This window comes from Pocillopora damicornis, chromosome 14 (assembly GCF_964200805.1).
Source record: "Pocillopora damicornis chromosome 14, jaPocDami1.2, whole genome shotgun sequence".
Taxonomy (NCBI): Eukaryota; Metazoa; Cnidaria; class Anthozoa; order Scleractinia; family Pocilloporidae; genus Pocillopora; species Pocillopora damicornis.
The window spans coordinates 12,881,129-12,905,000 of NC_142683.1; the positions used below are offsets into that span (position 1 = coordinate 12,881,129).

The 23,872-nt window shown below is 38.0% G+C and overlaps 3 protein-coding genes across 3 annotated transcripts in view; all 3 read right to left on the reverse strand.

The window, feature by feature from the left end:
• Positions 1-9,417, reverse strand: part of LOC113664428 (uncharacterized) — a 49,417-nt gene extending 40,000 nt beyond the window's left edge. The window contains exons 1-11 of the mRNA XM_089194882.1: positions 9,327-9,417; positions 9,152-9,206; positions 7,091-7,328; positions 5,880-6,244; positions 5,414-5,474; positions 4,317-4,849; positions 3,800-3,934; positions 2,787-3,398; positions 2,228-2,468; positions 959-1,344; positions 190-399 (exon numbers count right to left, since the gene is read on the reverse strand). Of these exons, the coding sequence (XP_089051008.1) occupies positions 190-399; positions 959-1,344; positions 2,228-2,468; positions 2,787-3,398; positions 3,800-3,934; positions 4,317-4,849; positions 5,414-5,474; positions 5,880-6,244; positions 7,091-7,328; positions 9,152-9,206; positions 9,327-9,359 (2,869 nt within the window). The 5' untranslated portion in view covers positions 9,360-9,417. The remainder of the gene's footprint in view (positions 1-189; positions 400-958; positions 1,345-2,227; positions 2,469-2,786; positions 3,399-3,799; positions 3,935-4,316; positions 4,850-5,413; positions 5,475-5,879; positions 6,245-7,090; positions 7,329-9,151; positions 9,207-9,326) is intronic.
• A 7,228-nt stretch (positions 9,418-16,645) lies between these two features.
• Positions 16,646-23,750, reverse strand: LOC113664427 (uncharacterized). Its single transcript, XM_089193540.1, has 12 exons — positions 23,633-23,750; positions 23,228-23,280; positions 22,962-23,104; positions 22,311-22,595; positions 21,760-22,065; positions 20,887-21,353; positions 20,190-20,281; positions 19,516-19,672; positions 18,612-18,672; positions 17,927-18,198; positions 17,633-17,807; positions 16,646-17,202 (listed from the first exon to the last, which is right to left on the reverse strand). The coding sequence occupies exons 2-12, from the start codon at positions 23,269-23,271 to the stop codon at positions 16,997-16,999; spliced, it is 2,208 nt and encodes a 735-aa protein (XP_089049666.1). The 5' UTR covers positions 23,272-23,280; positions 23,633-23,750; the 3' UTR covers positions 16,646-16,996.
• The window catches only part of LOC149034524 (uncharacterized), a 4,636-nt gene continuing 4,378 nt past the window's right edge, over positions 23,615-23,872 (reverse strand). Inside the window, exon 4 of the mRNA XM_089194883.1 lies at positions 23,615-23,742. Within this exon, the coding sequence (XP_089051009.1) occupies positions 23,615-23,742 (128 nt within the window). The remainder of the gene's footprint in view (positions 23,743-23,872) is intronic.

The window sequence follows — 23,872 nt, forward strand, 5'->3', positions numbered from 1 at the left end:
TTTGTCCATTATTATCATTCACTAGTTGCCAAATGGCGATAAGAGGTATCCTCGATCAATTTCATTGGGATTAAAAGGAATTATGAGTGATTACAAGCATTTACATTTTTTAAAGAATTTGGAAGTTCTTTCCAGGATGCATATGATGTCCAACTTGACATGGCATGAAATGGCACCCATCTAACCCACCTGTCTGCCTGGCTGAGAATGAAACCGTAAATCCATTTTCACCACTGAGTTCTGAGCTCAAATTTTCCGCCTGAAACTTTCCTTGATCTTCGATCACAAAATATTTTTTGTCAGCTGATATCTGGGCTCCAGTTAACTCGGCGCGGTGATTTTTGTTCTCGTCGAAGCTTTGCAAGGAACTTAATTGGTTAAAGTTCCAATAATACATCTCTAGAACAGACAGAAACAAGGATGATGGCGGAAGAAATAATTTCAACTAGAAATACCAGATGACATTCTTTAGTTTTTTGTCAAGATATCCACGAATTCACTAGTAGAAGAAAGCCTCAAACGAAACAAAAAACAAAACAGCCAGCAAAAAAATGAAGAAAGGAAGAAAGAAAAAAAGAGAAATATATCATTAAGACTGTCGGCCCTAGTGGTAAGGGTAGTCCTGAACAGAAATCCTATAATCTGAATGAAAGCCATTCTCAGTGTCAAGTGACTCTGGAGTCAGATGCTTTCACTGTGATTTTGAGAAAAAGGCACAATGAAAAGTACACTCCGCAGGGGTGAGATGCATTGAAAAAACGAGCTTACTATGGATAGGCGTCTGTGTGGTTCTGTTCCTTAGTACAAATGCTTTGAAGCTACAGAGAGTAAAACGAAGCAGATTGTTTTCTGATTTATAGAAGAACGAATATTCGACGTCTAATTATTTGCTTCGTCAGTGGCGCGTATTTATAAGTGTTACATAAAAAGACTACGATAATGCACTTTAGAACAATACCTTTTTCTCTGCACGCAGAAAAGGGAACGACCTGTATATTTCCCACCGACATGGCTGCGAAAAGACTCCATTGTAAAACGTTCCCAGCTTCAGCGCTGCAAGAGAGCGCGAGATATTCGATCCTAGCATTCGACAGTACTTTATCCCATAAATTCATGTATGTGATCTCCCCTTCTAGCTGAGGCGGGTCCAGTACATTTATACTTCCAATGAAAACTGTCCCACCACCAGGGAACTTCGTCCCGTTACCAATGTCAATGAAGGATGTTTGAGAACCGTCTATGTAAATTGCACCTCGTCCATCTACGCAAGTCCAGGATGTGCAAACATGATGCCAGCCTCCATCCAGAGAAGGATATTTGACTTGTTTATTAAACCTTTGGGTGCTGCAAATATCGAGATTTAATATGACGATATTGACGAAATAACACAATCTCTCCTGTTTCGAAAACAGGATTTCTTCAACGCACACAATAAATTTAATATTTCTATCCTGACATGCCCAGACATGAACGTTTTCGTATTTACCAGGTTTAACAACATAAGGACCTTTTTACACATACATAGCGGTTTAACAATTCCTTAAGGGTTTCAATCTAAGAACACTTCTCAGGTTGAATTCAACTTTCTCGGATAAAAATACATTTTTGGTAAAGAAATCTTAAGAAGAGAATGATGTTCAATATTAAATGAATGACACAGGCCTGATACTCCGAGAAAAAGAACTTCGAGTGTTCCCAATAGGAGTCGAACCTATGGCCTTCGATTAGTAGTTCGGACGCTCTACTTCTGAGTTATAGGAAACTTCCAGTTCCATGGGTAAACACTTCCTGCAGTAGCTTTGCTTACTCGTGAGCCTCGAATTCCGTGCAGCCAAGTATCATCCTTTTTGTATTCGGCGCGACGTTTTCGCTAACCCCTAATTTTAATTTATCGTCAACTTTAACGACCAAGTTTCGATCACGAATACGTTGTGATATCGATAAACAATTTATTCTCCAGCCCCCTCCCCCCCCCCCCCTTTTTCTTTTTTCCTTCAAATTCTTTTCACGTGTTACCGCGACAGTGTGCTATTATCCATTTACAATCCGGGATGGGGGAAAGCACGTAACATGAATCAATCTCATGTTGGCTATAGTTGCATCCCATTACACTGACACCCGAATCCCAAATAATTTGAACTGTTTATGTCTAGGAGATGAATGAACATGCTCCTCATCTCAAGTTTTACTGGATTATGTTAGTACTTCTGATTAATTTTTTCCTTACCTTGGCCAAATCGATAAAATGATCTTATATTCCTTGCCATCGGGTCTTAAGTCCATACTGAAGTTTCCGTCCTGTTCTGCATATCGTAGCAGATTCATTGGTCTAGGAACTGTTGGAGGTCGCACTTTTAACCAGAGACATGAGGTAAAGGCCTGGAACTCTGTCAAGATGATTGGAAAGGTGACGATGCTTAAGGTTTCTCTCCTCTCTGAGAACTTCAGAGTGTAGTCTCCAAAATGATCTGGAAAGAAATAATAGACTTCTCGGTAAATGCATGTACCTTCGGCTGAACACCTCATGAAATGAATTAAAACAGGCTAATCATTGCATAAGTTGGCGAGAACGCATTGCTGATGTTGTCCAGTTTGTGATAAAAACAGGATACCCTAAGGATTTGTTAAAAAAATGAAATAGTTAGTAGAGTGAGGGCGGGGGTTACATCGAACATCGACCAGGAATTTAACATTTTAGCCAAAAGAGGCTAAAGTGTTCATTTCATAACAGAAACAGTTAAGTGTAACAAGTATATCACGAATTCTAACTTCAAATAACACTTTACCTTCTTTCCTTCTTATTTTCATTGTGGTCTTCTTTATTTTGCCTTTATGCGCGTCAGTATACGGAAAATCACTCCAGATCATAGAACCAGTTTCATGTCCATACTCAGAGTTTAACAGAGCCTCGCCACAAGAAGGAGTGAACCACCAACCCGAAGATGAAGTTCCATCTCCGCATTCAGTCACCGAAAAGTTAAAAGTGTTATGCAATCCTAGTTTATCAGGAATGTTCCCTGAAAAACCGCCAACAGATAGCTTATACGAAAGATCCTCACCAGCCACGTGAAAATGGCCGTAGTAGGCAAATCCTTCAGTTCCATCGAACGCTTTCAATTCGATCAAAAGCTCAGTTTTCTGGGTCGTTAAGCTATGAATTCTATTATTACCCAGCCACATTTCTGATTGGCCGCCTACCGTTCCAAAACCAGCTTTGTATTCATCCCATGTTCTATCGAAGCCCAGTGACCCATTAATTCTTTGTTGAACGACTGTCCAGCCACCACCTTGCGTTTCCTGGTCACAGAAAACTTCGAATTCTTCGTGGTTGTTTAAGGGGCTTATCGCGTACTTAGCACTGGTCTTATTTCCCGACAACAGCACTTCTCGACAGTCAGCTGTGTATAAAATAACAATAAAGAAAGAGAAATCAAGCGTAATAAATGCGCCCTGATCTACCCTCTGACCGACGTATATTTACAGGTAAATAATCAATGGATCGATCAGTTCATTCATTTAGAAAGTTAGTCGGTCAGTCAGATAGTCAATCTGTCTATTAGTCAGTCAGCTTGTCAGTATGGCGGACAGTTTGTCAGATCCGCCAGTCGGCCAGTCGGTGACACTATTGCGAAAAATAAATCAGAGTATTCGCCTTAATTTGTGACGCGTAAATAAAACAACAGCTAAAAATGCTCGAAATTATTTCTAGCACATTCAGGCACCCTTAGTTTTCTACTAAATTATCCAAGGCATGGGTCAATATAAAAATGAAAAAAGAATAGTTTCTATTCTTACAAACCTGGTTTCCACTTTCGCACTTCTTTACATTCCCCAATGCCTGGGCAATATTTGTAACGATATTTCTCTACTGGTGTTTGTTGCGGTGTCAAAGCATCAGAGCTCCACTTCGAGAAAGTACAAGGATTCGAAAAGCCTTGATAAGAGTACGAAAGAATCAAAATTTTTATGCTTTTCTAAGTCGCTCGTGCATAGATATATCGATAAACGGTTTTATGTGTAGTATCGCGCCATGTTAATCTGTAGCTAGGTAGTCAGAGTTAAAATACAAACAACGATAATATGAACTTACTATAAGACAGGAAAACCGAAGCAGATAGAGAAACACAGCGCTCTCAGCCGACCGGTTAAACAGATTTCTTTTAAAGTGCGAAATAGCCAACTGTCCAAGTATTGTGTGATATTTGTATCCGATTCGCGCGTTATTTGTACTCTACTTATTGTAGTCGGATTGTAGAGTGCCGTTCGTTTGCCCTGGAGGTATTTTTCTCAACAACATTCAAACAGGTCTCACTTACCCATCAATCGTCCGATTTCATCTGCTTTCAAAGCTCTCGAAAAAACAAAGAGATCACTGAGAAAACCATGAAAATACCGATGCTTGTCTTCACTAATATTTTTGTATCTGCCTATTTCGAACGCGCCGCTTCTTGGACCCTGCCATACGTCAGCTACAGATATATCCTTCATTCCGTTGACAAAAAACGACAACACCCTATCTTGGTTGCAGGTTACAGTCACGTGGATCCACTCGTTCGCCGGAAGTAAGGCATAGCTTTTTGTGATGTTGTAAACTCCCTGGGACCAGTTGTCGAGCAGCAGCTGATTATCAGCATTAAAACCGATGGAAAATTTATCTGTGCTGTTTGTTTCGACGCTGAGAATTGGTCTGTAGATCGGGGCGGAATAAAGAAGTTTTACCCAGGATGTCATGGTGAATGCCATGCCAAAAGAAACAGGTGGGGCTTCAATGTAGGCCATTGTTTGATCAAGATAAACAGCTTTGTGACCATTAAGGCGACCTTCCAAGAATACAGTGCTATACTGCGGGCTATAGAGAAACATTGTTTAGGATGTAAACTTCCTTGGCAAATAAGAAAAATGGAGATTAAAAATACGAGAAATATTCATTCTGCATTAACACCGAAGTGCCAGTTTGGTGATGGTAGATGTCCCCTCCAACATTGAGTTTTATGAGATGGCAAATTGAAAAAAAATTAACCAAACTAAATAACCACTGATAGCAAAGGGAAGGATACGAAAGGAAACGACGATAAAGAGGAGGATTTATAAATGACGAGGTATTTTAGCAGCTTTTACGGAGCGACAACGGGGAAGTCGAGCTAAGTTAGATAGAGTAAGGAGGAAGGAGGAAAACAGGCATTCAAAAGCGAAAGAGGATCTGGAAGAAGAGGAAAATAGAGAGAACGATGACATCGAATTTAAAGATGATGGCAAAGATGATTTGATAATGATGATGATCATGGTGATAATGAAAATTATGAGGACAATGATGGCGACTATTATTATAATGATAAAGATTGTTGCGGTGTCAATAGCTACGACTACAACGTCGATAGGATAACGTCAAGCTCGCATATATCAGAAAACCTACTTCAGATCTTGATCCTCTCCATTAAGCTTCCAGTGCTTCACTTCATGCGTTATACGAACTTCTAAATTAGAGCAAACGAGCTGTTAAATCTTTTATTGACAAGCTAACAAATTTTAATAAACACAAAGCACGGAATCGGAAAGAATGGGACCGATTCTCGTAAGGATCCATACTTTTTCTTTTTAATTTGGCCTGCGCTAGTAAAAAATCTACTAACATCTTTTTATAAACTGAATTATTTTCCTGGAGATCAAACAGCTATCGTGAAAGTGTTTTGGGTTAGTGAAGTATATTGTTTATATTTCTGTCGAGATCTGTTACAGATACATTGGCATTTTCGCGGCCTAGGAAGAGGACATCAGTACGCAAGAGAAGTCGGTAGAAATAATGCAAGTCACCAGCTCTCTACCCTTACGTTAAATCAAGTGCTCCTTAAGCAGGAGCTATTAACTGTGTTTGCCCTTACCATTAGAAGAACAGGATTCTCCCAAATTAACACCACGAAGATCCTTCTGGAACTGAGGCCAAGAAACAAGTCCTCCGCGTTCTACCTCACACTTGGAAGAAAGAACTGAAAGGAGAGGGTGCTCCAAAATGCGTGGCCATATATTTACATGCCCTAACATACCGGTGTAGTTAAACTTTTCCTCCGCTCCGATTCCCAAAGTAAAGGTATTCTTCGAGGAAAATGATTTTCCGGATTTGAAATCACTTTCACTTCTAATTAACCGACCATCGTAGTAAATCAGAAAATGGCCATCATCTTTGTTCCATGTGACACATAGTCCATGCCATTCGCCGTTCTGGATTTGAGGCATGATATCTAGTTCTCTATTGAGCGGAAAAAAATCATCTCAGAAAAGTAAATGAGTCCTTAATTCAAAATTTTCTAAACCAGCCTATTGTCAATTTTCCTTTGCTTCACGTTATGAACACAAGACATAAGAAAAAAAAAGGTTAGAGAGTTTCAAACTACGACCTTTGCTATACCTAACTAGATATGACTGAGATATTTAAAAATACATTAATTGGTAAGGGATGCTTTTTTGTGAGACATCTGTATACCCTTGTCATCATTTTTTATTTCACCCTCAGGGCAAACCATTTTTTATTGCGTTAATTTCTGTATTTTGCTGTGAGAAATAATTGTAGTGGGTTTGCAGGAAGCATTTCTGCTATAGCATTTTATTATAAAATAGATTATTAGTGCGTTGGTAAAACAGCTTATGGATTGGGTCCTCTCATAAACTTTTGACTCTTGAAAACTCTTTTTCTACAATAATACTATATATGTATTAAAAATTCATACAAGCTACTGACAATTCTGCCATCATATCGAGTCCGCAAGCGACATCAACACAAACAAGTTCGTTTTGGCTAGAGTACCTTTGTCCAAACCACGACGAGCTGATTTGTTTTTAAAGACGGAGACCAAACATTCCCCCAAGAAATAAATGATAAAAAAAGATAGAGATATAGAGCCCGACAATGACTATTGCCACGGAAATTGAAAAGAAGTCCAAGGGAATTTACAATAATAGCCCAGGGCTAATGCACTTACACAGGAGTATTAGCCAATGTAAATACAGACTAAATCGGAGAGCAGAGGGATTAAAAAAAAAATTAAAAAAAGTGATGTGACAAGGTATAGGTGGCAAAAACATTTCTGTTTATTACCTATCTTCACCGTGGATCGAAAGCCATATCTGTCCAACAGAACCTAGCCTCAATGCAAAATATACATCGGACCCCGCTTCATCAAAATAGCGTAGAAGTCCAAGATCCGAGCCCAAGGACGGTTTCAACCACAAGCAAATCGTGAGAGCATCGATGTCTTTGTCTCCATTTATCTTGACAGTAGAATACGCTGATTTAGACTTCTGACGGCTTGGAAATTCTAGACTGAAGTCATGATCTAAAAAAACAGGCAATTTTGAATTCAGTGTTCATTAGGATCTTGGAGGAATTCGGAAAAGCTGCATTTGCTTTCGACATTATCAGTGGAAGCTTGAGTCACTAGGGTAAACGCTCGTACGCGAATATTTTTGTAAAAGATGAAGCGGATATCAAATACAAGCGTTTGGAAATAACGATGACCCGGATTGCAGTGTATGTCACGCCTGACAGTCCGAAGTTCTGTTGGAAAGCGAATCTCGGCTGCACCTCGGGCAACTCAAACGCCACTTCTGTGCTCTCTGAACTTCCCGCAATCTTCATATCTAATTAAAATCATGCCATTGTATGAGGTAATCCTTAACCCTCTATAGCACCAAAGACTCTTTTGAGTTGGTAAAATGGGTGAGACCCTAAACATACGAGAAAATGAAATAAAAACTGATATTCCACGGTGAAACCAACTTCAGAACTAACGATATTGCAAATACAAGAGGTCATGCTGTTCTTAAATTGACGCGTAAGGAAAAATTTGTTCGATTATCACTCTGGAAAATGTTTTTTTTTCCCCAAAAGAAATCCATATCAAGAGATTATTTCACTAAAGATGACTGCAAAATTAATGAGAATGTTGTATTACGCGAAGACGAAAAGTCAGTTTTTCAGGTCCAAAACCATGGAGTAATGGTTGAAGTTAATTTCTGGAATTTTACAGAATTCTTGGTGGAAGAAGATTCTGCTCTAAGCATTCTACATAGAATTAGGGTAGATGTCACGTTTGAAAGAAAAGACCAGTAATTGATAATCAATGACAAATGAGAAATTTGCCTCCATGTTAGCGATAATTAAGACTTGTGCCTTTGGAAAAATTGTAATTCTAAGCTTCCTTGAAAAAGATCGGGGCCCCTAACGCGATAAGTATTACTAAGTGTGGAAATATGGCATTATTTTATCTGCATCAGGGCGATGCAGTTACGAACAAAGGCGTCTAAGTCTCGTCGCCTGGGATCTTTTAATTAGTCAAGAATGATAAACGAGAACGAAAAACTCCAGTAGGCAATTGCTGACAGGGAGAGCTCAGTTTTGTTTGGGCTGGAAGCAATTATCTGTTTTCCATTATGGTGCGTGGATTTTCATTTTTTAGGCTAAAAATTCAATTTTGTCAATGATCCACCTAACATCCCTCAAAATACAGCCTATATTAATACCATAAGTAAGATACCATCCAACATTTTTGCACAGTACTATTTGAAGAATAGACTTTCAGTTTAGGTGATATTTGACTCAATGTCCTTTATTGAATCATAGAAGCACAGGGAGAAACCAAACATGTTTGAAAAGCTAATAATAAACTTAGGAAGGTTCTTTGTTGAATAATCTGTTCTTTTTTCTTTTCACGATCGCTTTTATCATGCCGAGTACCAGATGTTTTGATAGACATGAAAAGATATGCTCACAATGATAATGGATCATGAATTTTTCTCGAAAGATGGTTATTTAAAGTGTACCTCAAAATTGAACTTTGTTATCAATTTTTTAAAAAAAAAAATTTGGATTTTTTTTCATCTGAAAAATGAGATTTTCGAGTTGTATTTCATAGAAGGAACATTTGATATTTCCTCAGCGATAAAAAACTTTAATGTTTACCCTTTAACTCACAGATGAAATTTGTAATTCTCCTTACTCTCAACCATACAAATCTTATAATGTTAGTTCAGAAAATTTAGTGTTGGATCAACTAATTATCCCCAAACTGATATTTTTCTTTATTCTCGTCACTCATCTGGTTGATATTGTATTGATACTGTAAGGATAAATTCTGTCTTAGTCTAAACAAAACAATACCTGAGCATAATGATCCTCCAGTCGCGGAGATCTTCGAGAAGGTATAAAACAACACCTAAGTTGATAAGGAAAATATGAAAGAATGTTCTTGTAGCAAAAGATATGTTCATTAGTTATACATTTGGGTTGTAATTGTTAGTAATAAAGAAAAAAGGTAGCATCCGTCTCTACTTACCAAAGTGACCAATTTGGAGATTATCAAAGGCATGATGTGTTCCTCTCGGGTCAAAAATCTTCACCTAGGCTTCACTTATATAGTCTTCAACTAGCAAAAATTAGGTGGAATCACTCATTCCTCCATACTACCAGAGCAACCATGAAAGCTGGGAGAAGGAAAAACGACGATACTCCAAGATGATTGAGTGAAAGTGAAGTGAAAGCTTCGAAATTAACTTTGTTTCAGTACGTTACCGATGCCTAAAAACAACCCCAACCATTCATTATTCATGTATAAAGGAAAAACTGGTTTCCCCCGAGACAATTAGATGTTAACCAGTGAAGGGCCTCGGCCACCTGCTATTGGCCAATGCGTTAAACATGCTGTTAAGACCTTTGACGGTTTGCATGCGCGCGTTATGTAAATTCGATTAATAAAAGTGCAAACATCGTGTTGAATCCGTATTGCTTCGACACGAACATTAATCATTAAAATCTTGCAAAACAATGAGGTAGAAATTAACAGCCTTATTGTGTTCAATTTCCTGCCCGATAATGAATTGCGAATTCACGTCGAGTAGAGAGTATATTTGTTCAAACAAAGCAAAAACTCGTATGAAGACAAGAATAGCGTAAATGTGGAGGTATAAATGAAGATAAAATCTGAAAAAAATATAACGAATTTAAAAATAATTGAAAACAAAAATGACAGGATAAAATTGGAATACAAACATGAGCACATTTATACTAAGTCAACTAAATAAATACATTTTTTTATTATTGTTTCGCATTGAATTTCTGTTATCGAAGACGAAATTCTCGCGAATACAAACAAATTTGAACAAAAAGCAGACTCAATAATCAATAAGTTAAAGACATGAGAGAAAACTGATTGATTATTCAAACTAGCCATTGAAGTAAATCAAAAGAGAAGAATCAGTTTACACGGATCACTCTCAAGAATAGAGGTCTCCTACCTCCAAAATATTTCGATAGCAAAAAAGAACTGAATGTACTAATCCTCGAGACTTATCTGATGCACTTCCCTTTCATGTACGCACTCTATTCCAGCCGAGTTTTGATATCTGATGGATTAGCGAGGTAAGAGCGGTGACACCAGCATTTCATTGTCCTTTTATTAAAATCGTAATATAGAAACATAAATATTACCTACGTAGATCTCATGCGTCTTTCAGGTGGTGGCATCACATGCGCTACAACTATTGCCAACGCAAAATTAAGTGTCAAATGTCGCTCATATACTGGCATCTTCTGACGACAAATTAAAAATAGGCGTTGGCGAAAAAGTCACGCCGAATACAAAGAGGATAATACACAGCTGCATGGAGTTCGAGTGCTCACGAGTAAGCAAAGCGACTGCAGGAAGTGTTTACCCATGGACCTCGTTAAACAGCCCAGCCCCAACTATAGCTCAGAAGTAGGGCGTCCGAACTACTAATCGAAGGCCATAGGTTCGACTCCTATTGGGAACACTCGAAGTTCTTTTTCTCGGAGTATCAGGCCTGTATCATTTGTTCTATATTAAACATCATTCTCTCCTTAAGTTTTCTTTACCAAAAATGTATATATGTATTAATGATATATTTCAATTTTTTCCTTTCTTTCTTCCTTTCTTCCTTTTTTTTGTTAGCTGTTTTGTTTTTTGTTTCGTTTGAGGCTTTCTTCTACTTGTGAATTCGGGGATATTTTGAAAAAAGCTGAAGAATCGTCCTTTTTTTGTCTGTTCTAGAGATGTATTACTGGAAATTTAACCAAATCAAGTTCCTTGAAAAGCTTCGAATAGAACAAAAATCACTGCGCCGGGTTAATTGGAGCCCAGATATCAGCTGACCAAAAATATTTTGTGATCGAAGATCAAGGAAAGTTTCTGGCGGAAAATTTGACCTCAGAACTTAGAGGTGAAAATGAATTCACGGTTTCATTCTCGGCCAGGCAGACAGGAAGGTTAGATGGGTGCCATTTCATAACATGTCAAGTTGAACGACACCTATGCATCCCGGAAAGAACTTCCAAATTCTTTTAAAAATTTAAACGCTTGTGATCAGCCAGAACTCTTTTTAACCCCAGTGAAATTGATCGAGGGTACTTTTTATCGCCATTCGACAAAAAAGGAGAAAAACTGTTTACAATAGAAACAAGAGACATAAAACAGACAACCCATGTGAACGTGAAGAAGGTAAAGCCGAGTGAATTCGCGGAAAACATTCTTTTAATGGAGAGTGAGAAACTGTGTTGCTACGTCAGTGAAAGGTTAAACAAGATAATTGTTATATCGACCGGGCCAACGTTAGCCCTTCGACAGAGCGAAAAATCCATTAAGCCAAGCTCAATTGGTGTTGGCTTCCATCTAATTTTTGTATTACATTTGGGTGGCACATGTTTTTAGACTAGTATCAAAGCCAAGTAAAGAAAAACAAAAGCGTAACAAACCTTATGTTAAAGTGTGTAGGACACATGAAGTTGAATTACATCAAGCCTCCCCTTCAAACTTTGTATTTTTTCTTTTCTCCAAGAAGTCAATCTTGGTTATAGGAGACGTTTTTTGCGACCTGGGAATATCTACTAATGCTAGCCTGGGCAACATTCACGTCTTCAAGGTTTTTTGCTTCGGAATTCATTTATATTGTTGAAAAGGCGACTTCCTTTAAAATCTTAATGTGATTTTTCTCTAATCTCTATCAGTCTTAGCCTCAAACATACTTAAGGATGACTTTAAATCTCTTAAGGTGCTCCGCAAAGTATTTCCTGATTTCATTCGCGACCATGCAACGTGGAAACGTTGTTACTACGCTAACCAGTCATCCTGGAGCACTACAGAATTTCATACCGAGTGCGATTGTATGGGACCAACATTAACTATCGTACGTGTCCGAGAATATTTTTTTGGAGGCCTTGTTGAGCAGAGTTGGGGAGGTGGGCATTCTTTAATTATATTACAATCTGTTTGAGGACCAAAATTCCGTAAGTCGTTAAACTAATTTTGGAGGCTTCTTTTGATCAGAGGAATGTTTCATTGTCTTATGAAACTCGTTATTACTTAGCGGGCTCTTAGCATTTTTAATCAAACCAGGTGGAAGTTTTTTATTACCATGGTGAGTTAGTGCTGAAAAGGTGTCGTAAGATCAGTTTTGTCGCTGAGGAAACTTGAGGAACACTCTGAGACCTCGTAGAATAAGAGTTCCGATAAAATTAACCGATTTAAACCTTTGTTGGCTTTTAGCTCATAGCCAATAAGAATGGATAAAGCAAAATGTAAATAAGGTCGACTTTCTTTATGGATACTAAGTCGATAATTAGATAAAAAGTCAAGGGATTTTATCCGAGTTAAGGTGACTTGAGGCTTAAGAGAAGTTATGGCAGTATCGAACTTTCTTTCTTTGGTTCCATTCAAGCCAATTCGTTCATAAAATCAAACGATACTCGAAAACTATAGCTGAGTGGCGCGCCACATGCGCTATACAACTGTTGCTTACGAAAGTAAATATTTCGTAAGGCGACTCGAGAAAAGCTTGAACAAAACATGAAGAGATTCATAGAGATTTGAAGCGTTTTGAGATAAGCTAATGCATAATGTTTCTCTACCTTTCGTTCCTTTTACGCCATTAGGTCTAGAAAATCAAATATTATCCGACAACTACCTGAGTAACCCATCACAACTCAACAGCAGCACTGGTCCTTATCTTGTTCGCTTAAACGAACAACACGACTCCAAGGCGTGGCGTTCAACCGGCTCTAGTAAATGGTTGGACGTGTTCTTAGGAAAACAAAACACTTTGACGCATGTGGCACTGCAATCGATTGGCGGAGGCGTGGACGTATCGGAATTGAAAGTTCAGTCGGAAAAGACTAAGGATGGAACCAAATGGATAAGTTATATCAAGGAGATTGACGGAAAAGAAATTCCTAAGGTTTGCTTGATGCCGTTGTTGCAGGGGTTTCAAAAAACATTGGTTATCTTTTACTGCAGCCAACAAGGCCTCTTACTATTTGTCACGGGGACACAGTCCGAAAGCCAGTTATCGGCGGTCTACCGCTGGCCATAAAGCGCCTCGGGTAATTCACTTGTATTTATTTTGACTTTTTCTTGGTTCGTTCCTACTTTTGTTTTGTTTTATTGGTTGTTATTGCGTTCTTCCAATACCACCTTTACTTATGAGGCCATTTATTTACCGGAGGTCTCACCAAAACCATGGTTTTATGCAATCGGTGGGCCTCAATCTTTCTCTAAAAGAGGTTTGATTCAATAAAATAAATGTTCTTCCACCGTCAGCTTTCAGCACTCTCAACGCTTATCACAAAAAGAAATGTTCAGATCAAAGACTCAACTAAACCGAATATGAAAGGCTAAGTTTTCCGTTTGCCTCACACGTGACTACATCGTGAGACAAACGGAAAACTTAGCTTTTATTGTTATTCACCACGATGAATAACCACAACCTTTTTTACTAAACTGAATATTGTTTTTAGATCGGTTTTTAATTGAATAACAATGAAAATTTGTTTCGATGATCAGACCATAAAGTCTGAAAACGTTTTGAAAGCTTAATTTATTACTTCGTTAACTGTATCACCCATGTAATTTATTTTAAAGGTTTTTCGCTCCAATTTTCCATCAGCTGGGTTTGTGATAAAGGAAGCGTTCATTCCATGTTTCCAAGCCGTTAAGGTCCGATTCTATCTTAATAAAACAACAATACAGTGCATAAAAATGGAAGTTTATTCCTGTGATGCAGGTTTGTGCATTAGATAAAATGGGAAAAAAAGCTCTTAAGCCATTTAACTTATCCAAAAAAATATCCACATCTTTATTCTATTTTCATGTTATCAATAATATTAAATTGGTCAGTAGTTTTAAAAGACTAAGATAATTACCTAAACTATCTGAGCTAGCTGTCTGAACTTAAATTTGCACTATCAATGAATAGATCGAAAATTCCTCTTTAAGGTTGCTTTCAGTCAGCTTAAGAGTATAGGTCAATTCTTCTTGTCTTGCTTTTAAGGTTGCTCTCAACCTTGTGGAGTTGAAAATCGAACGGTAGTTCCAGATGAAAAACTAACAGCATCCTTAACTGAAGTTTCTGATAAATACAGGCAAGAATACTCTTGGCCAAACAAAGGTCATCTAGACCACAATAAGGAAGGGGCACGTTCCTGGGGGCCTTACAACCATCCAGATCATTTGTCCTAGGAAATCTGGTTTCAGATTAAATCATTGTTGATATAATTATGTTCCTGAACAAATGCAGGCCAAATTTTCAAGTTGGCTTTTGCAATCTATGTCAATCTTTAGTCAGTCGCGAGTTGGTCTGTTGTGAAAGGGGGTAAGGAAAGGGAAGTAGGAGGTTAGGGTGCTGGGGAGGAAGTTTTATTCTGTGAGATAAAACTGACAACAATTTTACTCCCTCTTTCTTTCTCACTCGTCGTTGATTAGGAAGGTAAAATAAAATTCCTTTATTACTCTAAAGGCTTCGATTGGAAGTTTAAGGGTGCTGTCGCAACCTAGGGAAGGCCTACTGACATCCAATGGCCAACGAAATATCAAATTGCGTAAAATTCTGAATGGAGTCAGGGTAGAATTTCCCCTTTTCACATTTTTATTTTCCATCCGTTTCCCCGAGCAAGCGAGGAATAGAGGACGGAGGGGTCATGTGTTAGGAAACTTTGCTTCTCGTTCTCTGTCTCCGGCCCGTCCCATTTTTTTTAATGATTCTTAAATCTTTTGGGAAAACGAGTTTACTTTTGAATAGCTAGGATTTGAAACTGCAAAAAGGTTTATCCCTAAATAACTTAGGTAACACACACCTAAGGTAACACTTCTATACACAATATGCGTTACCGTAGTAACAAAGATTTGTAAATGTGATGGAAATGGTTGGCCTTTCAGTCGAGAAAAGAGTGAACCGACGTTATGTGCTTATGATTGATTTTCAAGACAGATTTTGAGTCCCGACTTTAGAAATATTTGGTGACTCTCAAAATGTAAACTGAGATAAACTTGGTAAAGTGTATCTATTGGAAACTTTGGAAGGGTCACAAAAATTAAGATTGGACAACAGTGCTTAATACAAACTCTAACCAATGCGCCCCAAACTGGTAAACCTTCGATTTTTTGAAGTCGTCTCATTAATAGCTTTTAAACGCAGCTTGCATGTGGTATTGGTTACTTAGTATAATTGTTTGAGTTAGGGAATTTTTATTTTTGCAGAATTAAGTGTCTGTTGATTTGTTCATGTTTCTAAGATTTTTTCCAATCCTTTTCTTTAGAAGATACTTTTAAATAAATGCCTAATTGTTGCTCAGAAAGCTGAAATCATCTCTAAAGGATAAGCGTATCCGGATAAAAGCCATCTAGGACTTAACATTTGCCGATTTTTACTTGCCTTTTAAAGCATCGATAAAGTGAAATAGTTGCACGAACCTAAGACATATACATGTTGCATGGCCCTAATTATAATTTCACTCTAACTCACTTTTTTTTCGATATTTCCAACAAGTTTATCCAAGAAAAGGTATCATAAGAAAAGACGAGATATTTATGCACCGATATATATATCATACATGGGCGGATCCTTGTCAATGGTAACTTACATCACTTTTTTTTTTGGCTTCAAAAGCCGGTTTCGGGTAAAATGAAAAAAAACTCATGAAAATAAACTATCCATTGTTCCTAGCCAGATGTTTGTACTAATTTTTGAAACACGACTTTATATTGACAAGGGCTGGTTAAATTTTTCATTTAACACTCAAACTTTCCTTTTTTATACAAACTTACCCTTTATCTGTAGAATTATCGAAAACTCGAGGAGAAATGTAAGTATGAAATGTGGAAACCACTTAAAAATCTGGAAAAATAAATTGTTCAGACATCAGAATAAAAACATGTATTCTTGTTAATTAATTTTATATATAGAAATGAAAATTCATCAGAAATTACTAAAATTGATGTTCCAGTATACATGCAGTTTTGGCGGGCGTTGAAATCAGCCTCGAGGACAGAAGAATTCAGCACTAAACAGTACGTGTTTTTAGGATTTTTCTGGTGCGACAGTCAATTGGATTAAAATTTCAAAGATGAAAGTTGTCAGGGTCGATTACTGAACTTGGAATTATTTGCCAAAAGACGAAACTTATCAATCATCGACACGGTTGAGGAAAATAAAGATAGACAAAATCATGCGAATTTCCCAAGTAAAGTTATGCGCTACGTTGGTGACTTGATAGGTTACTGTAATCAATATGCAAGTTGATCTCATCAAACTTTTATTAATATTTACGCTGTAAAATACGTATTGAAAAACATTCAGATAGATTAGATCCAAGGCAAAAGTCTTGTTTACAATCTTTTCAGAAATAAAGATACAAAACAATACCAATAAGTAAAAAGATGACGTTGCGATGTTTTTGTCAACCGTGGGAAAGGAACATATTGTCTTTGTCTGAAAGGACAACTTTTACTTTTAGTTTGAGTGAATACCCACCAAGTATTCTTAAACCGAAAAAAAACAATGAATTCTAAGTTAAATCGAGGCATCAATCATGGCTTTAAACTAAGGCAAACATCGATCACAAAGTCCCACTAAGATGTCTCTTCAATAAATAGTTTAATTCAGCAGGGAGAATTATAAACTTGTCATTCAATATTCAGCTCGAGTTCTTATTAGTCATGACTCAACATACACAAGAAGTCGATTTTCCATCGCAAGTATTTTTCCGACTCTGTTTTCGTCGGTTTCGTTCTTCTTCAAAATTTCGAAGTTCCTGAACACTTTTATATGTTAAATCCAAGTAAAGTTGTCGGAAACTGTCATGAAAATTTTGCACTGTCTTTAGCATCTCATTTCTTTGTGCCATCAGTCTTGCACGGCCATGCCCCTCTAGAGGAGTGAACAAGATAGGAATCAATAAGAATGCTAGTCTTTCTTTTTTAGTTTAATATCAATCGTAAAATAGAACTGATCACTAACTCGCTGACAAACTGCCGTAAGTGGTAGAGACTGACAAGTGGGCTTACTGTTTTGACTCATGAAAATTAATATAATTAATAAGGGTGACTGACGTCCTGCTTGACTGAATGGTTTACTGAATGACGAAACCTTTAAATCATTTACTGACCGACCTACCAATCAACCAACCAATAGCTGACTGACTAGTTAATTGTATGATTCTTTTACCGATCGAGCGACAGACCAAAAGCCTGCCTCAAAGACTGATTTATGAGCTGTCCTCAGTCAACTGAATTTGTGATCACCCAGTTTGATTGTTAAATCAAAACAATTTGACTGAATGACTGACTGACTGACTTACCTGGAAGTGCATTTTTTCTTCGAGCTCGAAGTTTATGGATGGCTTCCCAAACGAGGCCACAGAGGACAGCAGCCCCAAGTGCTTGCAACAGAGCAAAAAGTACCTCATGAAATAACAGGGATTCAACAGAAAACAGCTTTGTAGTCCGTTCCTCGGCCTCACTTTTTTCTGGTTGCTAGGAAACAAAGATTGACAGCTTATTGGTGTATTTCGTTCTTAAATAGCAGAATGAAGCGACCAGCAACAAGGAAACATGCCAAGGTGCTATTAGAAATTAGAAGGTTTGAAGTATACCTGTAATGGAGTAGTGCTGTTCTCGATCATTTTGGTGATAAGTCCAGCCTTACTTCTGATGTAGTCACGAACTCTCTTTTGCAGCCTCATGGCCTCTCCTGATAAGACAACTCCAAACCCTTTTGGCAGCTTTATAACTTCCTTGACCCGTAGTTGCTGGGCAAAGAGATCCTTGATGGAGTGACTTCCGGCGATATAGGCATCTAACAACAGTCCATTGACTTCACCCTGCCAAAGAGATTTATATGCTTCCTGTAGAGTGTCTCGTGGCCCTGGTGAAACAAAGGGAACGGCAATGGCAAACTCTCAAACTCTCAATAAAATGGAGACCCCTAGAACTCTAGAAGACGAATCTTGAGGTGTCCTATGTTTGAAGGTAACAAATGCAAACTTTTAAGGTACCTTTCACTTAACAGTCAATACTAAATTGCAACTTTTTTTCAATGTCAAGTTCCATTGCATTTAAACCAAAATACATTGCAAATTATTTCTGAGTTTTTTTTTTGTTGCTTTAAAAAGTGTTTGATAGTATCAGTGGCCAGGCATCTGATCTCCATGCACGTAATTTAAAATTTTGTAGAAGTAATGTTGCCTTTTAACGACTAGTTGGCGAAATACGTTATTTTTTCCACAGTTTTCACGCATCGTGTATCATAACTTTAGATTTTACACCTTTTCTACTCACTGATGAGAGCATTTCTTCTGACGCCAAGTCTATGGGCCGGTGAATCAGTTAGAGCCGTCACCTTGACATGAATGCAATCCAAAAAGATATGTCAAAAACCATTTCCCCGCTACATCTTCTAAATAATCCTGTACGGTGCCTTATAATAAAATGACGTGCTTGTTTCCCTTTGTTTTTTTACTTGAGAAAATTTCAAATCAAAGTTATTAATTTCATCCTGTTCGTTGTCTGCGGCAGATAAGTGAGAGTGAAAGAAAGCCAAAGAAAAATCCCCAAATGAAGAAAATAAAAAAACTAAAAAGGAAAATGTTATATTATTTGCTCATCAAGTGTAGCTCCCATTGCTTGCCTACATTTTGACGTCCAGATCCGGGATATCGGCCATGTGCTTTGTCAAAAAAGAAGTCTCCATGTTTATACTGGCATCTTTTGCTAACCAAAATTGTTGAGTTATGGCCACTCTGAACTCGAAACAGTCGGTAAGTTCCATTGTACTTCGTATGTAATGTAATTTCGCTTGCTAAAGGTGTCATTTCTGTTCGTAGAAAACCTGCCTTATTGTTGGAACATGCTCTCAGCATTAAGGTTTTGTGAAACAGAAAGTATATTTGTTGCGCAGGCTTCACTAGAAAAAAAGTAGTTTAATGTTTTGAAATCCAGGCTTTGCAGGGTAACAAGACAGTAGAAGCCAAATGGAGACAGCCTTTGGTTTCCTCAGTTGCAACTGAGTTTTGATTGCCGCACTTAGCGATTTCCTCCCTCCATAAAAACCAAAACACCTATCTTAATATGGTCTGGACCTAGAGGATATTTCTGTGGCTTGTAATGTAGTTGATTCGAGTGCACTGATTTTCATTTGTTTTTATTTATTTATTGTAATGACAAAGGCTCAGATCTAACATACCTTTGAGCCGTACAACATTACATCTTTCTCTATCGTGTAGAATGTCAGCGAGGCAGCTAGTGCTCCTGTAAGTACAGAAGCCACAACTAGGCCAGTTAAAATCCAGGCCACCGCGAACAGTCTTGACCAGAACCCCACAAGCACTTTATCTCCGTAACTAAATAAATGATAATAAACACACATTTATGAGATTTAGCAAACAAACTCAACAGACTTTGCTCTTCATTTTGGCTTCCTGTCGAGATCTGAAAGTAATTGAAGACCTTGTTCGAGTTCCTTTATTTGTGCCGTATGGAACGAACGCAAGAAAAACTTGAACGCAACTTCCTCACTCCGCAACGTTGTAACTTTCGTGATATTGAGTTACTTTCTCATTGCACGTGGCCCTGCGCGTACACTTAATCTATCACCCAATCCTGTGAAATCTTTAAAGATTACGTGACAATAGTCCGAACAGTTAAATTGGGCAAAATATCCGCAGGCATCCGAAATGATATGAGCATGCACTAAATCATCTTATAGTTTTACTGAATTCAGAGTCTTCTTAGTAACGTGAAAGTTACTGATTTATTTTTTCATGTTCTGCTTCGTCACTTTTCAAAACGGCTAAAACGAAATTGATAATTTTCTATTCGTTATTTGGTGATCGTGAAAATAATAATTTCATGGTTTACCCGACAGTTGTCATGGAAGTAAAGGAAAACCAAAATCCTTCAAAAGCCCCTTTGATGAATGAGTGGGCGAAACCGTCATCCCGGGTTGTTTCCTAAATGACAAAAAAGGGAACATGAGAAACGTGGGTTTTGGTAATTATTGCTCAGGAGCATATCTAAATGGCAAGTACTTTGTGTGACTCTCCAAGAACTTAGACTGCGTCCACTGGGGCAATGCATATGAATTACTCAATGCAAGCACTCTTGGGGCATTAGGGAGGTTTTTATCGCTATTTTGTTTAGTCTTATGAAGAGAGTAGTTCTTAACAACCTGACACAACTATATAACGCAATTTAAATCCGTTTAGGCTCGCGGAAATCTACTTTAGGCCTGGAGGGAACTACAAATCAAAGAAAAACGCAAAATAAGCAAAGGTACTGTAAGGGAAGAAGGAAAAAACATGCCCAATAATAGATTTAGTTAAATGTCTTTCCAGTTTGTTACAGAGAATTCCAAGCTTTCTTAGAAAGACCCAAAATTCACAACGTGTCTCCTTGCGAATAGAAAACAACCTGACCATTTTTTTTGAGGGAAAATGGTGGACAGGTTATCGCCATTTGAAGGAGCTCTAGAAACTAGAAAGAGTTTGACTATCACGTGTGACTTGGATGAAGATCACATCATGGATAAAGAAGGCACAAGGCCAGCTCTACTCACCAGGGCCCAGATGATGGTACCAGCCACGAAAGCCATCATTAAACAAAACAGGTGTAGCGGCAAATACTTCAACAGTGTCGATATGACTATGTTTTTACTTCCATCCTTCTGGCCAACTGTGATGAAGGCGATTCCTGGTGACTCTACCATTGGAACAAATACATAATACCTTTGAAATTTGTCATCATCCATGGCCCCTGTGACAGGAAAGCTTATCGCTGTCTTATTGTTAACGTCCGAGACAACTTCATTCAAAGTGGTCTTATGGGCTGCGCCTCCTTTGTCGTTAGTCTTAAAATTCAGAGACGTGTGTCCATGAGCTTTACATACATCACAGGACTCCAACAGCATTTCTTCCACGAAAGTGCCAATAATTCCTTGCGGTGACTGACTGTGGACTGATTTGGTAACGTACGGAGGAAGTTCCGCCCAGTTGGTGTTGAATACTGCTGGGCAACGACAGGTATCTGTTGTTAAGAAATGAATTTGAGTCACTGACTGTCAATTATAGTGAAGCCAGAGCTAAGTGCAAGGCACGCAGCCTTCAAAAAGTGAGTTGTTCAACATTCTCTTTTTATATTTTCATTTCTAGATTGAAAAAAAGGAGCACTACTTTATTTGAATTCCTGTAAAAATGTATACGACATACATTTGGGTTGCGATAGGGCTGAAGGATAGTTCATCCATTTGTTGACCAAGGTTTCGCCTTCAAAGTACTTAATGGATGTTGCTTGGGAAAAGCTCCATTATTTAACTTATCAACGGAATCTTTCGATGTAATTTTGCTAGCCGTTTGAACAAACGACGGGGATCTGCTTCCCCCCAGAAAATTGGAAATAACCGATTTTTGATGTATTATACACTTTTTATTACCTCCCGTCACCTTGACTGATGATAAGCCATTTCCCTTGGATGTAAAGCCAGCTACTTGAACAACGTAAGAGGAGTAACTTTTTAGTCCAGTTATGTTTGCGTGAAGAACGTCTGGACCATCAACAGTCATGGTGGCCATCTCTTCGCTATATACTCTTTCATCAGCCACTTTTACTGCTTTGTAGGTGATACGGTAGCCAAGTAGTCTGCCCATGACATGCTCCTCTGGCAAAGGTGTCCATGAAACTGCAAACGAATGCGGGGATGTCATGTCCTCCACACTTACAAGCGGAGCAACCTTCGGTACTGATAAGAAAATACCAATGCAAACAAAGTTCAGCTCGCTTGTTACTTGCACCAGCTAGAAAGGCATTTTTATATTTGATTGGGCTTAAAGGATGGCGGGTAAATAAGCAACCAGAAGGAAACTCTTGCGATTTTGTTTTTCTTCATGTTACCGTTTCGCAACCGTGTTTGTTAAATTTTTAGTGCCGAATAAAGAGGTATTTGTTTTCCCTAAACGTTTGCAGAACATGAAAGCAAAAGCTTACCCTCCTCTTCCATCATAATTTCTTCAGCTTCTCCCGGAAGGCCATTCCAACTTTTGTTGAATGCCATTACTCTAATCCTGTACACTTTTCCTTCCTGTAGATTCGTTTTATGTAGGGTGGTAGTGTTGCGATCAACAGCGACTTTCCTCCAGCTCCCCTCGTTGATTGAACGAAAGGCAACCCGATATCCATCTATTGGGCCGTCAGTAACTGGTGTCCAGAAAACTTTAACACTCGTGGCACTTGTCAGGTAAGTCTTGGTTATTTCAGGAACCTGGTTAGGAACTGAATTACATTTTAAAATACGCGGCTGTTTCTGTTTTTACATAAAAACCGACGTTTTATATCCTCCGTTTGATAGAAAAATAAACAAACAAAATTGGGCGTCAACATAATGCGACCAACAGTGCTAAAAAACCATTAAGGCAGCCGAAAGCACTTCGATTTACGACATGATAATGAGCTTTCATAGCACTAAGTTTGCCGTAAATTGTGGAGTGAAGTACCACCGTCGCACATATTAAATCACACTTGATGATTTACCCTCTAGATATTTTGCAGTTAAAAGCTATTTTGGTGAGGAATTATATTGATACGAGTGCTCAGGCGCAAACAACACCAAGTCAATCAAAACCATGGGAAAGGACTCACCTCCTGCTATCAAAAGAGAGACAGATGTAACTTTTAAGTCTGCTATCCTGCCATCTTCGTCAGCGGTATCCGTGAATATGAGTAACTCATCAGAGTCCAATTCACGAAATGTGATGGTAAAATGTACAATAACACTTCCCTTTCTGCAAAGATTAAAAAGAAATGCAATGTATTCAAAAGAGGAGATAGCAATGTATCTAAAAATTGCGACCCTCGATTTTTCATTAAAATGATGTTTCTTTAGAATAGGTTCATTCAAATCTTACCTGCATTGATTTAAAGTAATGTTCACCACTTTCCCAGGATACATTTTTTTAATCTAGATAGTACAAAGTGACAGAGAAATAAGTGCCAAATTGCTGTACTTACTAAAATACTGACAGATAATAAAGTGGATTTTAATTTGGATGAAAGTGGATTAGCCTTTACCTAGTGCTTGCTAGATATATTAAGTTACTGTCAAACTTTTTTACCAATTTATGCTTGGATAAAGTTATACTTTCGTCTCGAACTCGTGCTTCATTCAGTTTTTCATTTTAAGGTTGATGAAGTTTACCAGTGTTTAAGTTACATTACATAATGTAAAGAAGGAGAAAAATGCTTATGTTGCAACTCATTATTGCTTGTTTAGTGTTAAACGTTTAACATCATTTTTAACGATGGAAGCTTACGTTTTCCTCTATCTTGGCTTCCAGCGTTTTAAATAAGGAACTGCTCTTGTTTAGGAGTAAGTCATCCCAACTCTCATCAGTCAAATCTGCTTCAACACCCAAAGGCACGACTAAAAAAATTCCAAAAGAGAACGTTAGTCAGTATGAAAGAGAGTTGTGATGTGACAAGAAGGTGCTGTTTGGAGTCTTGGTTGGAATTGGGTAGCAATTTTCCAATTTAGCTTAAGATTTAGACCAGGT

Coding starts and splice junctions, on each gene's coding strand:
- LOC113664427 (XM_089193540.1), bottom strand. CDS start 23,271: ATGTATCCTGGGAAAGTGGTGAACATTACTTTAAATCAATGCAG. Junction 21,354..21,759: donor ATCAGTCAAGGTGACGGGAG/GTAATAAAAAGT, acceptor TCTTAACAACAG/ATACCTGTCGTTGCCCAGCA. Junction 20,282..20,886: donor GTACCATCATCTGGGCCCTG/GTGAGTAGAGCT, acceptor TTTGTCATTTAG/GAAACAACCCGGGATGACGG.